Source organism: Anser anser, assembly GCF_964211835.1.
Source record: "Anser anser genome assembly, chromosome: W".
Classification (NCBI taxonomy): domain Eukaryota; kingdom Metazoa; phylum Chordata; class Aves; order Anseriformes; family Anatidae; genus Anser; species Anser anser.
In genome coordinates this window covers 976,577-995,368 of record NC_139731.1, presented here as the reverse complement: position 1 = coordinate 995,368, position 18,792 = coordinate 976,577, and the positions used below count along the sequence as shown (strand labels likewise).

The window sequence follows — 18,792 nt, the reverse complement described above, 5'->3', positions numbered from 1 at the left end:
GAGCAGATTAATGTCATTCAGAATATTTGAGAATTTTCTGTAACTTTGTTGTGGATAAGAATGACCTTTTCATATATGTACATGAAATTTCCAAACTGTTAGATGTATCATCGAGGAACAATAATTTACAACTTGATTTCACAACTACTGCAGCTTTTCTTGGAGCAAGATATTAGCCGGGAAAAAAAGGGACAGTAATATAGTTACTATGCCTGTCTCCCAGAAATAGCTTGCCAAGTTCTTACTCTAACATATTTATTAGTGCCATTTGAGGATGAATATTTGCCAGCACAGCTCTTAGTTTAATCCATATTTTACCGCTTTTGTTATCCAAAAAATGTAGGAGATATTTCTATTTATATGCATTGCAGCTTGTTTTATGGGTTTTGGAAAGCCATATCTTGCTTCTACACTTTTTTTCCTTGGATGCAAGTGCTTGTAAAAAGCAAAAGCTCTCATGTACAGTTGTCTGCTACATGACTTTTTAAATAAGATTTCTTTTTTAGAGGTGTGTATTCAACAGCAGAGACAGATAAAGTCAATTATAATCTACATTGTAAAATGATTTGGAGGATCAGAAATGTTGATGTTATACAGTGTGCTTAGACAAAAAAAAAAAAAGAAAAAGAAAGAAAACCACTCCTAACATAAACTACTGAAGACATTTTAATTTTGGAGATTAAGGTAAAATCTTTGTTTTTGTCAGAGAGTTCCAGTGAAAAACACTTAAATCTTATATTATACATAAAGTTCTATTACATGAATGCACATTCTCTATTAAAATTGAAAATCATTTCTTAATCCAGGGTTATCCTTTTTTCCCATTATTGGTGTAAAACAGAGTGCTTGAATAAACTAAAATGAAATAAATAACATCAACTATTTGCATTTTGATTTTCTTTAGCACAGTGCATTAAAGTAAAAGTGTATTCCACAGTTTTTGTTTTGATATTTTAATCAGCTAGGAACATTGTTTTCCTGCTTTATTTTAATCCAGCTCCAGAAGGAAAAAACATGCTAAGATTAACACATTCAACAGAAGTGAGGTACTTTACTACAACCGCTGCTTTAAATTTATAATGCTAGATTCATGACATAAAAATTACAAGCTTCCATCATATAAATGGAATAATTTGGATTGGAAGAGACCTCTGGAGAATGTCTGGTCCAGTTCTCTTCTGAAAGCATGATATAGCCCTCAGTTACATGGGTCTTCAAACATTACCACCTTCATTATGGAGGAAGAACTGAGAGAGAATTGCAGAACCAAGATGAAGAGTAAAATTAAACCCAATCAAAACAGTATTCTTCACGTAGAGCCTTCCATCCCATGGGAAAAGATGGGAGAAAGAAATAACCACCTACAACCGGATACTAATGATGTATGTACTACAAGGTGCAGCACAAGAATTCATCTAGGGTAAAGATGCCACTCTGTTGCAAGAGTCTGCTTCCAGCAAGCAGACGTACAACAGCCATTTGTTCCCAGACAAATCCCATTTGAAGAGTCTTCTTGATGCAGGCAAGCATAGCTTTCCTAGCTGGTCTTGCAGCTTTTCCCAGGTTCCATAGGCAGAAGTCAGTTGTGGGTGGTATACACCACCTGATTTTTGGCATCTTACTGCATTTTGCTTACACTGCAAGCTGCAGGCAAACAGGAGTTTGCTTTACTTGGGATCTGAACATTCTAAACAGATAAAGCCCCATAAATGTGGCTGTTTGACTGAGCCCAAGCCCACTGCATCTCAGAGTCATGCTAGCGCAGCCAGCACGAGCCTTTTATTCATCCTGGAACATGGGCTGACTGAGCTCATGTTGTCCAGCAGTGTGCAGTGTAAACACACCCATTGCTCCCCTGAGGCTCTGCATCTGGGTTTTGCCACTGGGTGGCTGGTAGATGCAGTGAATTCCCATGTTCCAGACAGACTGAAACACTGCAGCTTGACAAGCTTGTCTAATACAGGCCGGTGAGCACAGAAACTAAAATTCCAAATTTCACTCTTCCACCTCGGATCAGTATGAAGTCGCAGGCCACTTCATAATAAAGGTTCTTAATATGGACCAGCAATTCATTTTTCAGAAGGAAAAATTCATTTTTCAGATTTTTTCTTATGTTGGAGTTTAAGTCTCTGATTAAGTTCAACTACATTGCTGGAGCCCAGAAATTACCATAAATTACTGAAGGTACAGACACAAAAAGGTTTCATCAATAGAGATGTACATACATACAAACACATACACACTGATATACCTGTGGAAACAAATTCTTGGGACTGGTGCTACTGGCCATTGCCCATTTACCTAGTCTCCAGGACTGATGGGACTTCTATCCCATAAGAACATCCAAAGGGCTCGAGAAGTTTGTCCTTCTCTCAATAAACTGTGGGGAATTTACCCCAATCTTACTCTCTATGGGGCCCAAGTCAAGAAACCATACCAATTGTGAGTCCCCCTTGTATAAAGATGCTTCAAGTATTTTTGCAGCCTTGCTAATAAGAGGAACTTCATGGTGCAATACACAATGCTTGCTTCTGTCTGATTTAAGCATCCAAGTTGTGAACAGGCTCTTTAAAATTATGGCTATGTTTATCTAATTTGAATGTTATTTACATATTTAATTCCTTTAGAATACAGTGCAAGTTTAGCTTTGATATGATCAATGTGGTTTAAACTGCTTACACTGTGGTCAAATTTACATGTATTTTTGCTTGCTGGATCACAAATTAACAAAACCCTAGAGCTTATAAGTATGAAGAGCCAGCATTCACTCTACCTGGCTAGCAGGCAAACTGGAACAGGAATGGCAGGCCTTAAATGTGAAAATTCAGAATTCAGTGCAGGTGGAAACAGTGTTACTAATGACAAAACAAAATTGCTCAACATGGAAAAACGCTGAAAACTTTATGAGAATCTTTCTCTCATTGCCTTTGGGTTTGTAGCAAGGAGTGGGTACAATGCATTCTTCTTTTATGTGTGGCTTTGTTTTAGAGCTACAGCCTCCTGTATGCATCCCTCTGTGATCAATGCAAAGAACCACACGGTATCTGAGCCCTTGCCCACAGGTCACAGTGCACTGGAAAAAGGAAATAAAAGGAGGAATGAGGCACTGATTGCGGTAGGCCATGAGCGTGACAAATAAAAAGGGAATGTGCAACAGAAGTACATGTACAGCAGAGGTCAAAACATGATACAGAAACACTCAACCCTGATAATAAATTATTCATAATATTTGGTAGTTACAGATGAGGCATAAAATTGGCATATATATTTGCCTTTGTGTTCTGCACGTTTATTTGGTTTAGACATTTAGCCTGTGGAACATTTTTTTTTTTCTGTGTCACACTCCCAGCACTGGCTACTTGGCTTGTGGCCATCCATCCCAGATTGGATTTGCTCAGTAACACCCTGTCAACTTCACCTGGAGCCACTCTGCTTTGCTTAAACAAAGTATTGGAGCTTATGGGTTAACAGGGGTGACACAGCTATTTTGAAACATAGCACCAAACAGAATGGGAAACTATTTAGGCTTTCTTCCCTCAGACAATTAAGTCTTTATTTATGGTAAGGTACATCATGTTTTCACCTCCCTCTCCATCCTTTTTGTAAGCTCTCTTTAAGTATTGAAAAGGTACAATGAGGTCTCCCTGGAGCCTTCTCTTCTTCAGGCTGAACAGCCCCAGCTGTCTTCATAGGAGAGGTGCTTCAGCCCTCTGATCATCTTTGTGGCACTCCTCTGGACCTACTCTAAAAGATCAACATCCTTCACGTGCTGGGGGCCCCAGACCTGGACGCAGCACTCCAAGTGGGGCCTCACAAGGGCAGAGTAGAGGGGAAGAATTACCTCTCTCTCCCTGCTGGCCACCCCTCTGTTGATACAGCCCAGGACACAGTTGGCCTTCTGGGCTGCAAGCATGTACCTGCTGGCTCATGTCGAGCCTTTCATCCACCAGAACCCCCAAGTCCTTCTCTGCAGGGCTGCTCTCAGTGAGTTCTTCTCCCAGTCTGTGCTCAAGTCTGGGATTGGCCCGACCCAGGTGCAGCACCTTGCACTTGGACTTGTTGAACCTCATTAGGTTCACATGGGCCCACTTCTCCAGCCTGTCCAGGTCCCTTTGGGTGGCTTCCCTTCCTTCTGTTGTATCGACTGCACCACTCAGCTTGGTGTTGTCTGCAAACTTGCTGAGGGTGCACTCAATCCCACTACGTCATTGATAAAGATATTAAACAGCACCAGTCCCAAGACAGACCCCTGAGGTACACCATTCGTCACTGGCCTCCACCTGGACATAGAGCCATTGACCACCACTCTCTGGGTGCAATCATCCAGCCAATTTCTTATCCACTGAATGGCCCACCCTTCAAATTCATCTCTCTCCAGTTTGGAGATCAGGATGTCACGTTCACAAATAGCTTACTGCTTTTGTTTTGTGCATTTCACTCATGTTCTCAGTCTATTGTTAGTAGAGGATCACAAATCAGTATTACAAATCTGATTTATTCTTCCATCATTCTCGTTAATCACACTAATCCTATTAATACACTAAACCTCAGTATTTACTTTGTAGATAGACAAATAGCATCATTGAAACAGAGGTCACGGTAATGAGGCAGGAAAATAATGAAAGTTACTAATTCAGCATGCTTACTAAAATATTAGCATTATTATCTGATTTAAAGATGTATTCTTAATACAGTAAATACAAAACCATCAAAGCGAAACTCATTACCGGTGACCACTCCTGAGCAAGCCACTTTGGGCAGTCAAATATATTGCAAGGTTGGACAACAGGCATCTTCGGAGTATACATGCATTTCCATTCTTCCACAGGGCTAATATGCCCTTGAATGTCTTCCTCCACACATGAGACACTGCGGCTTTGAATGCCCCCTCCACAGGAGGAGGAACAGGCAGTCCAGGGTGTACTTTCCCACCTGGGAAAAAGCAAAATGTAACAGAGAGGTGTTAGGAAAAGGAACCCTTGCTGCCCCCATCACAGCCCCACAAATGCATAAACTGTTAACTGCAGTTGGTTTTCTTTTATTTCTGGTTACCATCAGTAAAAATTGCACATACATGTTTTATAAATGGTGATAACTACAAAGGACTCCAATGGGTGCTGTCTTTAAGTCACAGACTAGTAATGTGAAACCTCCTCTCTCCACTAAACCCATAACTACTACCATAGAAACTCTAAATACTTTTAAATTGATTCCTTTTATTTAATTGATGGGATTATCATATCTCCACAACTTGCCAGATTCTGAGAAGTCTTTGTTACATATTACTAGAGGGTCAGTAAGCTCCCGAACTTATGATGTTCCTTTTGCTAGAATATACAGGGAAAAAGAAGTGGTTTTTTTGGGCGAAACAACTGAGTTGAGGAAAAAAAAAAAAAAAAGAAAAGGATTAGTGGAAATTATCAAAGAAGAGAAGAGGAGGCTATACTGACAGGTTACATGGTATAGACCACATAGGCCTTGTTTCTTTACATCTGAGACAGTGGGAGGAATTCAGAAACCATCTTTTCTCAACAGGTGACATTTGAAAATGTAATGACAAATTCCCAGAACAATGTGTATGTTATGAAAAGTCATGCATACTTATGAGAAAAATCTTTTTTTTTTACAATGATGCATATACATTAATGTATGTATCATTTTATATGTGTGTATATCTGTTTGCATAAAATGCAGACTGGTATTTCCTCTCTCATATTCAAACCACTGTCACAGAGAGGACACAGGACTACTGCCATGATAGTCATGAGTGTGGCTATTCCTTTTGACAAGGAAATTTAAAAGAATATTTGAAAGATTGATTTTGGTCACAATTTTTCATTTTTTGACTTTTTTTCTTCCTAATCACAACAAAGGAATTATTTTTAAGTAACCCTCAAAGGATCACCAAAATTGTTAAACAAAATGAAAAATACTTATCTTTCCCTCTGACTTTTCATCATATCAACCCATCTTATTCTGACCAGCTCTAGCACATTTAAGCACTACCCACAGTTGGCTAATGGCTGAAAGTGCAGTAAAACCCTGTGTGAAATGGTTTATATTAATAGCTGTTTATGAATGGTAAATCCACTGACTAATTCTATGACTTACCACAAAGAAGTGGTCAAACCACATTTACACCATGTCTTATCCATCATCATGTGTTCCGCATAAGCTCTGTATGTCATAAATGGGTAAATGGACAACATTTTTAATTCAAATATGCTACCTGTGGCTCTTCTGGACAACTTTCCCAGCTAAGGTTTCTAAATACCAAAAATCTAAATGAAGAAGTCTCAAACTGAAATTTGGAAGCAGCAGAAACTCCTGCCACCAGCCTGAGGTAGGCATAGGAGCGCTGTGGCTGGAATTCCATGGAGTCACTGGGACAGGCTGCTGGATGCCTTGTGCAACCTTGGCAATACAAATCAGCTTAAATCTTGGCCAGCAGTTTGGTCTTTAGGTTTTATATGAACATAAGACAGAAAGCTAAAAGTTTTCTCTGCCGTACAGCTCTTCAAGAAGGAGTCACAGCTCCTTCTGAGTTACAAAATGTGCAACGCTGAGGATCTGTGGGAGGAAATGGTAATGCATTAAAGTAAGCACTGTATCTACTGAACTGTACCTTTCCTTGGTGATAAAATTCAAGGCAGAGGGATAAATAGGGAAATCTTGCAAAAACACTTTCCCAAATTTTGTCTCTACTTCTCCAGGAGTGTTTGTCATTCTCCTCTGCCCCTGATATTAGGTGCCACTATCAGACAAGTACTTTTGTGTGTGTGTGTGTATGTTAGGTTGGTTGGTTGGTTTGGGGGATTTTTTTTATTTTTATTTTTTATTTTTCCTAAACTCTGCAGGTTGGGAGGAAAGACATATTTTGTCCTTCTGGCTTAGCCCTCTCTTGTGCCAGCCTCATATTCTGTTCAGTGTCTGCTGTCTCTGTCTCTGAGAGAACTGATCTGTGGCTGTGTCTTCCATTAGCCACTCACTGTGGTCTGTATATGATTTCTTCACCAAGCTGAGACTAACGTGTTACCATGGAGGCTTTTTTTTTTTTTCTTTTTCCCTGTGGCATGATACTATGGAACACAATAAATTAACAAAGGAAGAAACAAAGCACAATATCACTGCATGTCCAGGCAGTGTTTCAAACCCAACGGGTTATTCTCCTTCAGCATTTTTATCAGCACAAGCCTTATTAACTGTTTTAAAAGTAATTACTCAGGTAATTATTTTCATAAGAATCTCATGTCTTACATTAAAGACATTTTAATTGTGAGATATTAAATAACATACACCAGGCCTTGACCTTATTCCTGTCCCTGATCTCTGAGTTCTCAGAGGAGCCAATGGATTAATGCCCCTGGGAAGGCATTAGCATTGGTTTGCTGGATCAGGACATATCACAAATGCTGTCTAAAATGAAAATTTCACAATTTATAAGCATGCAGGAAACAGCACTGTCAGAGAGAGAGAGCTGATGGTTCATTGCAAAGCCACAGATCACAGTCCTGTTCATAGGTGAATAAAGGGAGGGAAAAGGAAAGGTGAGAAAGAAGATGGAGGGATGGGTAGGGTGGGGATGGGTGGGGGGAGAGAGAGAAAGAAAGGGACCACACACTTAATAAAGCTACATTACTGCTTCAGCTAGAATACCGTTTCAGCTCTGCAGCAATAGAATTTATAACAGGTTAGTGCCTGAACATCTGCAGGTTAACGTGCAGCATTCAGAGCAAGAGGAAAGACACATCTGTTACCTTGATTTGAGAGCAAAGCAGAAATACAGAGAAGACTAAAAAAGCCGTAAATGTATTAGTTAATCCTAGCATCTGGTTGATTGTTTTACATACTGAGGAAGGGGATGGTAGAGGTCATAGGGCATGATCTGCTTGTATCCGTCACTGTTAGGAACAATAATGCCAACCCTCTGAGTAGAAGGTACACATAATAAAATAAACACTAAATGATTACATTATACAACTTTTTTTTTCTTTGCAATATTATATCTATCTCTCTCTATATAAAACATAACAAAGAAGATATTTTACCTCAGTTTCACATTTAAAACTTTTGCTTTCATCCAACAGTTTCCAAAGCATTCAAAGATCAAAACACCAATTGCTACTTTATTTTTATGAAGATACTATTCTTTGACTAAGAACCAACCTATTAACACAAATGATCCAAATGAACTGTTCAAATATTACTTAAATTTCTAAGGTGACTATCTGCCATAAAGAAAAAAGAATCTACATGTAATACTTTCTTAGAGTTTGGATCCAAAGTCACTGAAGATAATAGGAGAACTGTCCGTTTCAGAGAGCTCTAGATCAAACCCTTTTTTAGCTATTATATGGTTGTTTCTGCCCTTCAGATAAAATGTCTGCTTTAAGCAGGGCTGGGATTAGAAACTGAGAATACCACAGTGCAAATAAACAAATCTGCAATTCATGTCTCTCCACTTTAAATCTGTTGCATTTCATTCATCTTCAGAACCTGTCTCATTATTTGAGCTTTACTGGAAGCCAGAAGGAACTGGAGAGAAGAGTAACATGTCAGGGATTGCTAGTTTTTCTTTGGCACTGACATGACTGATTGGCTTGGTTAGCTAAAATGTAATTAGCATAACATCTAAAGCATATAACATTTTTTACAACAGGCAATAGTGTAGATCAAAATTAGTAATTATCTGAGCCATTATCATGCCCATAACGTGTGAGATGGATATCACTTGACATATTGGCAACTCCAAGGACTCACTGAATTGCTAGCCTGGAATTTCATACTTTGTCTGCACTTTTTATAGATTCTGACAGAGTAACTCTCTTCCCACATCCTCTCCCAATTACTAGTCATGTCTATTAATGTGAAACATGATCCCAGAGCACCTCATAAGACAGCTTCATCAGAGCCAGTGTGCAACAGGGGACTTAGATGGTGCAGGTGGACAGAACTATCAGAGTGAATGCCAGTTGTAGTAGAATAGAGAGCATGTCCCTACACAAGTAAGAATGAAAGGAAACTGGCTGAAAAGAATGAGGGTGGTGTTTGAGAGCCTTATATAGAAAAGAGATTATATGTATGTTGCTGTGCATTTCTGTAAGGAGAAGAGAGCAAAGGAGAGGGAAGGGAGAAAGTATTCCCCATCCTCAAAACAGTTCCCTGAAAAGTGGTCTAAGCATTCAAAGGAGACTTGACATGCTAAGTCTTCTTTCAGTCAACAGGATTTTTATGGGCAATTTGACTGTGATAGGAGAATGGATCCCATTGTGTTTTCACAGTGAAGAGTCAGCATTAGGTCAGTGTGCTGGAATTTTCCAGCTAAAGCACGGAAAGACACAGAAGCCCTGGGAGTGTGTGATGAGTTATGAACGGCTCCTTCTCAGGTTAGCAACCTTTGCAGTCACAGGAGTCCTCTGTGCTGGTCTACAAGATATCTGTATCTACAGAGAGCTGCCCATCTCCACAAAAACTGAAAATATAGGGCAGACAGATCTGGTATTGGGAAACTTTGGAAAAGACAAATGTGTCACTTATGCAATGACCAGCAAGAAAGTCTTCAGACTTAGTTCAGACTTAGACTGGTAAATGCCTGCAAAAGTGAGAAATAGATTTTTTTTTCTTTTTTTGATACCTTTGGGAATCTGTGCTGTTTCCCTGACTGCCCTACCACTGCTGCTGAGTTCTCTGAGCACTCCGAAGCCTCTTGCATTTCCCAGCTCATCAGCTTGCTAAGGAGTGGTTGAAAAAAAGATTAATATACCAAGTTCAGAAATGCAATAATTATACTATAAAAGCATCTACTGCCTAAGAAAGAAAGAGATTTCAAAACATTTCTCTCTCATTGCAGTGAGAAATGTTGTCTTTCTAATAAACACAGTCTGTATGCATAATCCAGGTCTACATGCATTAGAATGCATAATATCCAAGGCCATTCCAATGGAAATAACTGTACCACGTCCAAACACTGTTGTGAAGATTAAATAACATTTACAAGGCACTAAATTAATATTGTCATTGGAAAGGCTTACCCTCAAAGAATTCTGCATACATAAATTGCATTTCTGTAAATGGTATAAAGCTCCAAAGGATTATTGACACTGTCCTTGTGCATGTGAGAGGCTGCCAAAGGCTCTCATATTACTGCTGCAAGATGGTGATTCCCAACAAGGTAAGCCCCATGGTCACAATAAAGAAAAAGACCCTCACACTAATACACAAAATTTAAATTTATGACTTTGAACATCAACTTGAAGATACAACAGAACAGCAGATGGGTATTGTACCATTAATGGCAACTGGATTTTTATTAGCTAGTCTTATTGGTTTTGTTTGTTTGCACACACAAAAAAAGCAGACCTAAGTGGACTTTATAAAAAAGAAAACAAAACCCTCACATATGACTTTGGTGAATCATGTACTTTTTAAGTGGACAGCGTGGCTTAAATTCCATGAACCTATCAATCCATCATAATCCTACAAAAATACAGAAGAGATCTAGGATACAGGATTTGATCACTGTTCATTACTCAGACAATGCGATGAGTATAATGTGCTAAAAGAGCAGAGCAAATAATAGTTCTCCTACTATACTGAAATTTCTGGCTGATGTGGGAGTAGCAGACAGGACTAATTCACACAACACCCAGAAAAAACTTGCTCTGGCAGGAGCAGGAGCATGAAGCAATTTTGAAGACTTGTTGTGTCTCTCATGCCTGAAATCTCTCATGTCTCTCCGACCTACAAGCTGTGTCACATACTCTACAGATTTGTTTGTTTTCCTCCTGAGTGCTGGCAGCTTCAGTACAATTGCTGTTCCAAGGCATATGTCCAGCTGGAACAGGAACTCCACATGCCAGAGGTGGGTGTGCAGCAGCCAGGTCTGCCATCTCCGCAAACATTTGGCTTTCCCCTGGGACGGGTGCCTGCAGCAGCTTTCCTTGAAAGTCATGTTCAGTGTTGTCTTCCTTTGTAGCTCCATCTCCTCCTCCAGCTACCCCCTTAGCACAAATGGCAGGCTCAGTCGCCTTTCTCCTGTAGCTCCCCAATGATCCTCTCTTGGACAGCCCTTTCTGCCTCCCTCTCCTTCATGCCCACAGCTCTTGGGTCAGGAGCCCGCTGAGCTGAGCCAGGCATGGGGGTCTGAGCAGGGCTGCCCACACTCCCTATTGACTGGAACACCTCCTCCTACTTCCTCATGGGGACTCATACACTGAAGGTTTAGGCATTTGCTGAAATGTACTAGACTTGAGAATCAATGATTAGGGCAGGGGCTATACCATCTAAGAAACAGCCTGAAGTGTGCTTAGGATATTAACTGCAATTGGTAGATAATAATAAAAAGTTGAAGCAGGTAAGCTGGTTGTGGACAGCTAATTCATGAAGTGAAAGGGAGGGAACACTTGGAAGACCTGAAAAAGTTCATCATATAAGGCATGGGTTTAGCATCCAAGCCAGAAACCCCCAGAGAATTGTGATTATCACTGGACAGGCTTGTGAAAAAGTCTCCAATTTAACACTACAAATCCTGGCACTAAGGTGTGTGACACTGCACCCTCCTTGCACAGTGCTCAGTGAAGATACCACAGTGAGATGTTATCACCTTTTGCTACAAGATCACTTTCTGCCCTGAGAAACAGATATTGAGACACTTAACAGTATGGTACCTGTTAAGATTTTCCATGTGTTACTCTGTAAAATTACCACTATTTCTATTTAGAGCTAGGGTTGATGACATCTACTAACCTTAGTTACTGGCAACATTTATTTTTGAATGCCTACTTTTGCAGGTAGTGGGTACTGTAATTCTCAGCCAGTATGAATTCCATTTTTGTTTTCTTGATCACTGTGCTTAATCCTTTAGGTATAGATCATTTTACAATTAGCTCATGATATTACACTCAATCAGTGTGGAACTTGAAGAACCACCATGTATTTTGTCTTTAATGTTTTTATGTATTCTTAGCATTTTGTAGACTGGTGAAAGCCAATGTTCACTACCTAAACATTTTTAAATGGACTCAATGGATATTTAAATAACCTACTTAAATTTATGAAGGATTGCTGAGAAAGCTATACTTCTATGTCAACCTCTAGAAACCTCACACTTTAGACAGTATGTCTGTTCAGCACAGTATCTCATCTTTATGATAAATGACTTCTTCATGGTATATAGACTTGAAATTCTAAAAAACATAGTTTACTTATCACTAGCATAGGTTGCTAAAGACTAATTTCTTTACAGAACTTGAAATAGGTATTATCAATTGGAAGCAGCGAAAATGCTTCCTTCCTGTAGCACGACTGTAATGTTTCTGAAAATTTTCTCCCTTTTATATTCTGTTTAATATTTTATGGTGGTATGGATAAAGAATGATTGATACAAGGACAGAAATTAGTTTTATTAACAATGGGATATCCACTGTAAATGTCTTTTAGTGACTATTTTACTACTTGCTGCAGTTCAGGTCTCTTCTAGGACTTAACAAAAATAGATTGTTTTCCTATAACTTCATGTTGGACAGACAGATATCTGTATCTGATATTTATTACAGTACAAGACCTATTTTCCCACTTTGTGGTTTGTTATCTGATGCATCCTAACAGCTTGTTTCTGCCTTTGTGTTTTTCTTTAATATAAATTATCCCCTGAATTTGCTCTACTATTCATGTGTTTTAATGCTCTGATGGATGCTTCCTGGCCCACCCTCCCTACCTGTTCTGACAAAATTATTTTCTAGCTTAATTTAAATGCCTTTTGCCCTACCCAGTAATTCTAGCTTTTGCCTATTTGTCTTGAGAATAAAATTACTTCTTTAGGCATTAGGAGTACCTGCAACTCATCTTTACTCTACTCTTGCACTCAATTGACCCTAGTTAAAACTATCAAAACATTGCCAGTGCTGTCAGCTCATTCTTCAGCTACATCTATATCTAGAGACATATATGCTGCCATTTCTACTTGATGTATCACTGGTTCCAATTTAGTCTTTAGTCTTCCCAAAGACTTACCAAATGATTCCTTTCCTGCTGCTTTGAACTGTTTTTTGCATACTAAAATTCTTCCCCATTTCCTGTACATAATGTATGACTTTGGCTCCGGGAGCTTAGGTAGTACCTCTGTAGTTTTTTATCTTGTCAAAGTATCACCCTTTACATTTACAAATGGAATGACTGACATTGACTGTGCTCTCTCATTTGCAGGCAGCACACTTTTTGCTAATACCAGTATCTATTGGTATTAGTTTCTAGCACATGCAAATTCAGCCATGCTGGTGCAAAAGGCTTTTTTTTTTGCTTTTTTTTTGCTTTTTTTTTCTTTTTCCCTCTCCTTCTGTTTTTAAAACCTTCATGTCTCATCTCCCCATGGAACTGCTGTTTCTAGCTGAAGAGCCTCTCTGTTTTTAGGAACTTTCATATGTATGTGATTGGCTGTGAAATTTCAGACCAGATCCAGCAATTAGAGGCAAACAAAGTTCAGACAAAACTGCAAGACAGAAAGTCTTTCTAAACCCCCTGTAACAAATTAAGAATTTAAGTAAGAATGCAAAGCCACAGAAATGACCATTTGCCTGAGGCAAAGATCTGGAAAGGGCATTGTCATGACCAGTGTTCTACATCCATGCAAAAAGCTGGGATGTTGTCAAAAAGCCCAGTATCTGCAGTAAATGTGGGACATTTTATGTGAAAGAGTATTCAAAACAAAATTAAAATCTTTCATATGTCTCACTTGAAGGCAATAGCAATAAATGAGTCATTACATCTCAGACCCCTCTCATCATTGCAGATCTATGGCTGCTACTGTGTAAATCATAGAGTGCTGCCCATCTTTTAAGAAACATACCAGCACTCTGGTTTCATTCATTTTCCAAAAATAATGTATTGAAAATAGGAACACTGCACTGATGCAATACTTGTGTCTTAATTGCTGTCTACTTTAATACCGTTAGAGAAGTTGATAACAAGCTAAATATTATACAATTGGCAATTTTCTGCTTCAGCTGCCAATTTGTAATGAAGGAGACTTTTGTTACTGATTAAAAGGATACTTAGTGTTGCCCTTTTAATCATACATATTTACTCATTGCTACTTCTTTTTCTCTTGAATGAAGTGTATAAAAGTTATCATGCACACTTTTGGCTAATAAACTGTATATACTTTCACTTCACTAAGTGTATTGGACCTTAGGATCACTGACGACTTATGCTATGAAGGGATTTCTCAATCCTCTGGATTAATATCCTAGACTTTTGTGTTCTTTGACTTATACTGCATTGTTCTTGTTAGATCAGCTAAAAATTAACAATTAAAAAAGTAAAATTTTATTTAAATTCAAGTTTCTTTTTGCTCAGGCCTGCCTCTGGCACCAGCTAGATGTGGTGTTAGGTAAGAATGTTCTGTGATAGTTAAGTGAGAATGCCAAAAGAAAAACTTTGATGGGAGGAAAAGGAGTTTGCAGTTTTGCTGCAGGACTACACAAGCTATTCATGTTTGAGAATTCTTTTAGATCATTGGGTGTAAAGTTTTGCTTGAGCTAGAGATTTTTCCTTTTTTTTTTTTTAATTTTAATTTTAATTTTTTTCCAGAGGTACTAACATTATTTCTGGTAGTAGGCTTACAGATAGTGCTCTGGGTAAATACTAGGATTTATGCCTGTGTAGATCAGACTGGCATTTACTGCAAAGTGATAAAAAGAATCCCACATGTTACAAGCTTGCTAATATGAAGTTTTTGAGACAGCTGCTGCATGAAATTAGAATCTTTGCTGAAGATGCCTTTATAAGCCTTTACACAGTATTGAAATGTTGAAATGTCCTGGTAAAAACATCATTAGAATTATGTGACTCAGAGAATCCCACATGAATGTGTTGCAGAGACAGGCAGTACATAAACAATAGATCCCATTGGTAAAAACACAGAACAATGTTGCTGGAAACGTGACCTCAGAGATGAAGATGAAATCTAGAGGCAGAAATGATGTTGCTCCAGAGGGTATCATGGAATGGTGAGTGGCATAAAAACCTTTCACATCTTTGTGAAAATTTCTTTTTGGAGGAATGCTTTTGAATTATAAAAGGAATGGTATGTTCAGTTTACAGCACGTGAGATTTGTTCTGTGTGTTTAGTACATCCAGTTAAGTCAAGTCTAAACAGACTTTTTCTCAAAGCAGAAAAATAATCCTTTCGCCTTTCATTAGAAGATACCAGCTGATGACAGCCAAAATCCCTCCCCCAAACTCTCCACCCTGTGAAGTGTTGAATAGTTCAGACTTGCAATTCATTGAGCTCCTGAAATGTTGGATTTTGCCACATCGAAGAGGGGGTACACTAGATAATGTTGATGTAACCTGCTTCTCCTCTAAGTATGTGAAAAACTGGGTTTGCAAAAAAAAAAAAAAAGTTTTTATTTCCACAATCATTCAGCCCCAATTTTTCTTTTTGCTAATTATAATGCCAGCAATATTTAGTTATTGCCATAATGAGCACAATAATGTAAAAAGTTTCTGAGCAGTAAGCCTAAAGAGACAACTAATTGCTGGTTTACATGATAGTCCTGGTATTCATTTTATCTCTTCTTTCACTCTGCCCTTTGCTGAAAATTGTAATGTAACCCCTCCTACAGTAACCCTTGGTTGCTTTATTCAATGCCACTGTGGTCTTCCACAATTATTTTCTGTGGCATTCACTGACACATCATAAGAACAGTCAGCAACCACTAATCATCTATGCCTCACTGAAACTGGGTTTGCCAGGAAAAAAAATTATCATCTTCATTTTATACTGGAGGAGCAGAGTGGCTGACACACAGCAAACGCACTGCAGAGCTGAGACGCCTCCTCACTCATAGTCCCAACCCCGTTGTTCTGCTTCACCTACCCTCTTCCTGACCGTAAGAAAGCACCGAGATTCCAGAAATTACCACAGATTTCCTCTGGTTTTCTGTCTGTGTTGTTGATTCTTGAATTCTTTTTAAAGACACTTTTGAAAATAATCATTTTCAATTTGGCACTCTGTGAAGATGTTTCCAAAAAGCCAATTTCCTTTTGTTACTGCCTGTACCCTGGGATGGCATAGCTGTGCTTCTAAATGACTCTCCTTCCCCTCAGGGTTTTTATATCAACAACTTTGCCTTGCTATGTCTTATATAAAACAAAAATTACTTCCTGACATCTGTCCAGCAGCTATTTTTTCTCTGTTTCCCTCCATGTACTATGCAGTTGTCTGTCCTAACATTTAAGCATGTCATTTAAAATTGTTGGGAAAAGTATGGAAAATATCCTTAGAATAAATTTCAGAGGCAAATTGCATACTTGACTCAAAACTGTATTTAAAAAAGAAAGAAAAAAAAAAGAAAAAAATCAGCTTAGTCTTTACAGAAAAAAATACATAAAATTGTTTTCTCATTGATACCATGGAGGATCTAAAAGACAGGTTCCATATTAATTTGCATCTTTCAGCAATCATGTTTTCTGAGACATTCATATTTATGTCTCTTACCTGATCAGACCTTACTGACATTAGTTTCAAAAAATTCAAAGACGTTTTTTGTTTTGAGAAAACCACTGAGGAAAAAACCAAACAACTTTATTATAGTAAAGTTTCTTCATTGTAGTAAAGTTTCTAATTGAAACTATTAATATATTTAAATTGCCTGAGCAATTAAGTATATGTTCTTTGTGGAATGCACTAGAACAAAAGAAGCCAGATATTGAACTTGACAAAACATTGATAAAGAAAAAAATGGTCTGGTTGCATTGTGGGAAAGCAATCTCTATGTTGAAAAATCTTTTCTGAGTACATGCTCAACAGGAAATACTTTCCACAAAGCCTTAGTAAAGCTCATTCTTAATATTGTATCCTTAAGGCACTCTAATGAAATGCGTGATAAAATATGTAAGTTAAAGAATGCACAATACTGCTGAAATAATATCAGATTTTGAGACTTGATATTTCCACTTCTTAATTCTGGGAGATTTTCACTTCAAATTGTGAACTGTATGTTAACATTTCTGCCTTTGATTGCTTGCAAACGGAGCTGCCATTAAAAATGCATTTACCAGAGAGAATAAGTATAAATGTCCATACACTTTGGTTAAATGTATCTTCAGTGATGAAGATATGTTATCTCCAGTTGTGAAAAGTCAAAGAACTTTAATGATCTACAGAAGAGTTAAAAACCACTTTGAGCTTGGACAGGTTTGTTCTCTGCTAATGCTTATGTAGTCTAAAGCCATTATACCTGGTCTGGGAAGAAACTCTCCATAGTTGGGTAGAGTCCCAGAGATCCCTTAAAACATCCCTCTTCTTTGGCTAGGACAGTTTTTTTCCTTCCTTCCTTCCTTCCTTCCTTCCTTCCTTCCTTCCTTCCTTCCTTCCTTCCTTCCTTCCTTCCTTCCTTCCTTCCTTTCTTTTTCTTTTTCTTTCTTTCTTTCTTTTTCTTTCTTTCTTTCTTTTTCTTTCTCTCTTTCTCTCTTTCTCTTTCTCTCTTTCTCTCTTTCTCTCTTTCTCTCTCTCTCTCTTTCTTTCTTTCTTTCTTTCTTTCTTTCTTTCTTTCTTTCTTTCTTTCTTTCTTTTTCTTTTCTTTCTTTCTTTTCTTTCTCTCCCTCTCCTGTAGCAACCTCCAGTAATATGAAGGGCCACAGTAACTTTTCAGGTAACACTCAGGTAACACTTGATTGAACTCTCTTGTTGTGGTTTAACCCGGCTGGCAGCTAAACATTGTATCCATTGTATCGTTCAACTTTTCCAGAGGCTGGTGCATGATAGGGGATGTGATACACCCACTCAATACCATGTTCTTTGGCCCAAGTGTCTATAAGGTTGTTTCGGAAATGAGTCCCGTTGTCTGACTCAATTCTCTCTGGGGTGCCATGTCGCCATAAGACTTGCTTTTCAAGGCCCAGGATAGTGTTCCGGGCGGTGGCATGGGGCACAGGATATGTTTCCAGCCATCCGGTGGTTGCTTCCACCATTGTAAGTACGTGGCGCTTGCCGTTGCGGGTTTGAGGGAGTGTGATGTAATCAATCTGCCAGGCCTCTCCATATTTATATTTCAGCCATCGTCCTCCATACCAAAGAGGTTTTGACCGTTTGGCTTGCTTGATTGCAGCACATGTTTCACAGTCATGAATAACCTGTGCTATAGTGTCCATGGTCAGGTCCACCCCTCGATCACGAGCCCATCTGTAGGTTGCATCTCTACCTTGATGGCCTGAGGTGTCATGGGCCCATCGGGCTATAAATAATTCACCTTTATGTTGCCAGTCCAGGTCCACCTGAGCCACTTCAATCTTAGCAGCCTGATCCACCTGCTGGTTGTTTTGGTGTTCTTCAGTAGCCCGATTCTTGGGCACATGAGCATCTACATGGCGTACCTTTACAACCAGGTTCTCTACCCGGGCAGCAATATCTTGCCACAATGCCGCAGCCCAGATGGGCTTGCCCCTGCGCTGCCAGTTGTTCTGCTTTCATTGCTGTAACCACCCCCACAGGGCATTTGCTACCATCCATGAATCAGTATAGAGATAGAGAACTGGCCACTTTTCTCGTTCAGCAATATCTAAAGCCAGCTGAATGGCTTTCACTTCTGCAAACTGACTCGATTCACCTTCTCCCTCAGCAGCTTCTGCAACTCGTCGTGTAGGACTCCATACAGCAGCTTTCCATCTCCGATGCTTTCCCACAATACGACAGGACCCGTCAGTGAACAAGGCATATTTCTTCTCATTTTCCGGTAGCTTGTTGTACAGTGGGGCTTCTTCAGCACGAACCACCTCCTCCTCTGATGATAT

The 18,792-nt window shown here is 39.0% G+C and overlaps 1 protein-coding gene and 1 pseudogene across 3 annotated transcripts in view; both read right to left on the bottom strand.

Annotated features, from left to right (window-relative positions):
- The window catches only part of LOC310888607 (ADAMTS-like protein 1), a 106,006-nt pseudogene extending 104,092 nt beyond the window's left edge, over positions 1–1,914 (bottom strand). The window contains exon 1 of the transcript XR_014589229.1: positions 1,845–1,914. The product of XR_014589229.1 is annotated as an ADAMTS-like protein 1 (transcript). The remainder of the gene's footprint in view (positions 1–1,844) is intronic.
- A 622-nt stretch (positions 1,915–2,536) lies between these two features.
- LOC310888671 (ADAMTS-like protein 1) overlaps positions 2,537–18,792 on the bottom strand; it is an 83,307-nt gene continuing 67,051 nt past the window's right edge. The window contains exons 7-8 of one of the 2 annotated variants that reach the window (XM_083815609.1): positions 4,728–4,932; positions 2,537–3,073 (exon numbers count right to left, since the gene is read on the bottom strand). In XM_083815609.1, coding sequence (XP_083671735.1) covers positions 2,825–3,073; positions 4,728–4,932 — 454 coding nt within the window. In that variant the 3' untranslated portion in view covers positions 2,537–2,824. The remainder of the gene's footprint in view (positions 3,074–4,727; positions 4,933–18,792) is intronic. The other variant, XM_083815608.1, reaches the window with a different exon arrangement.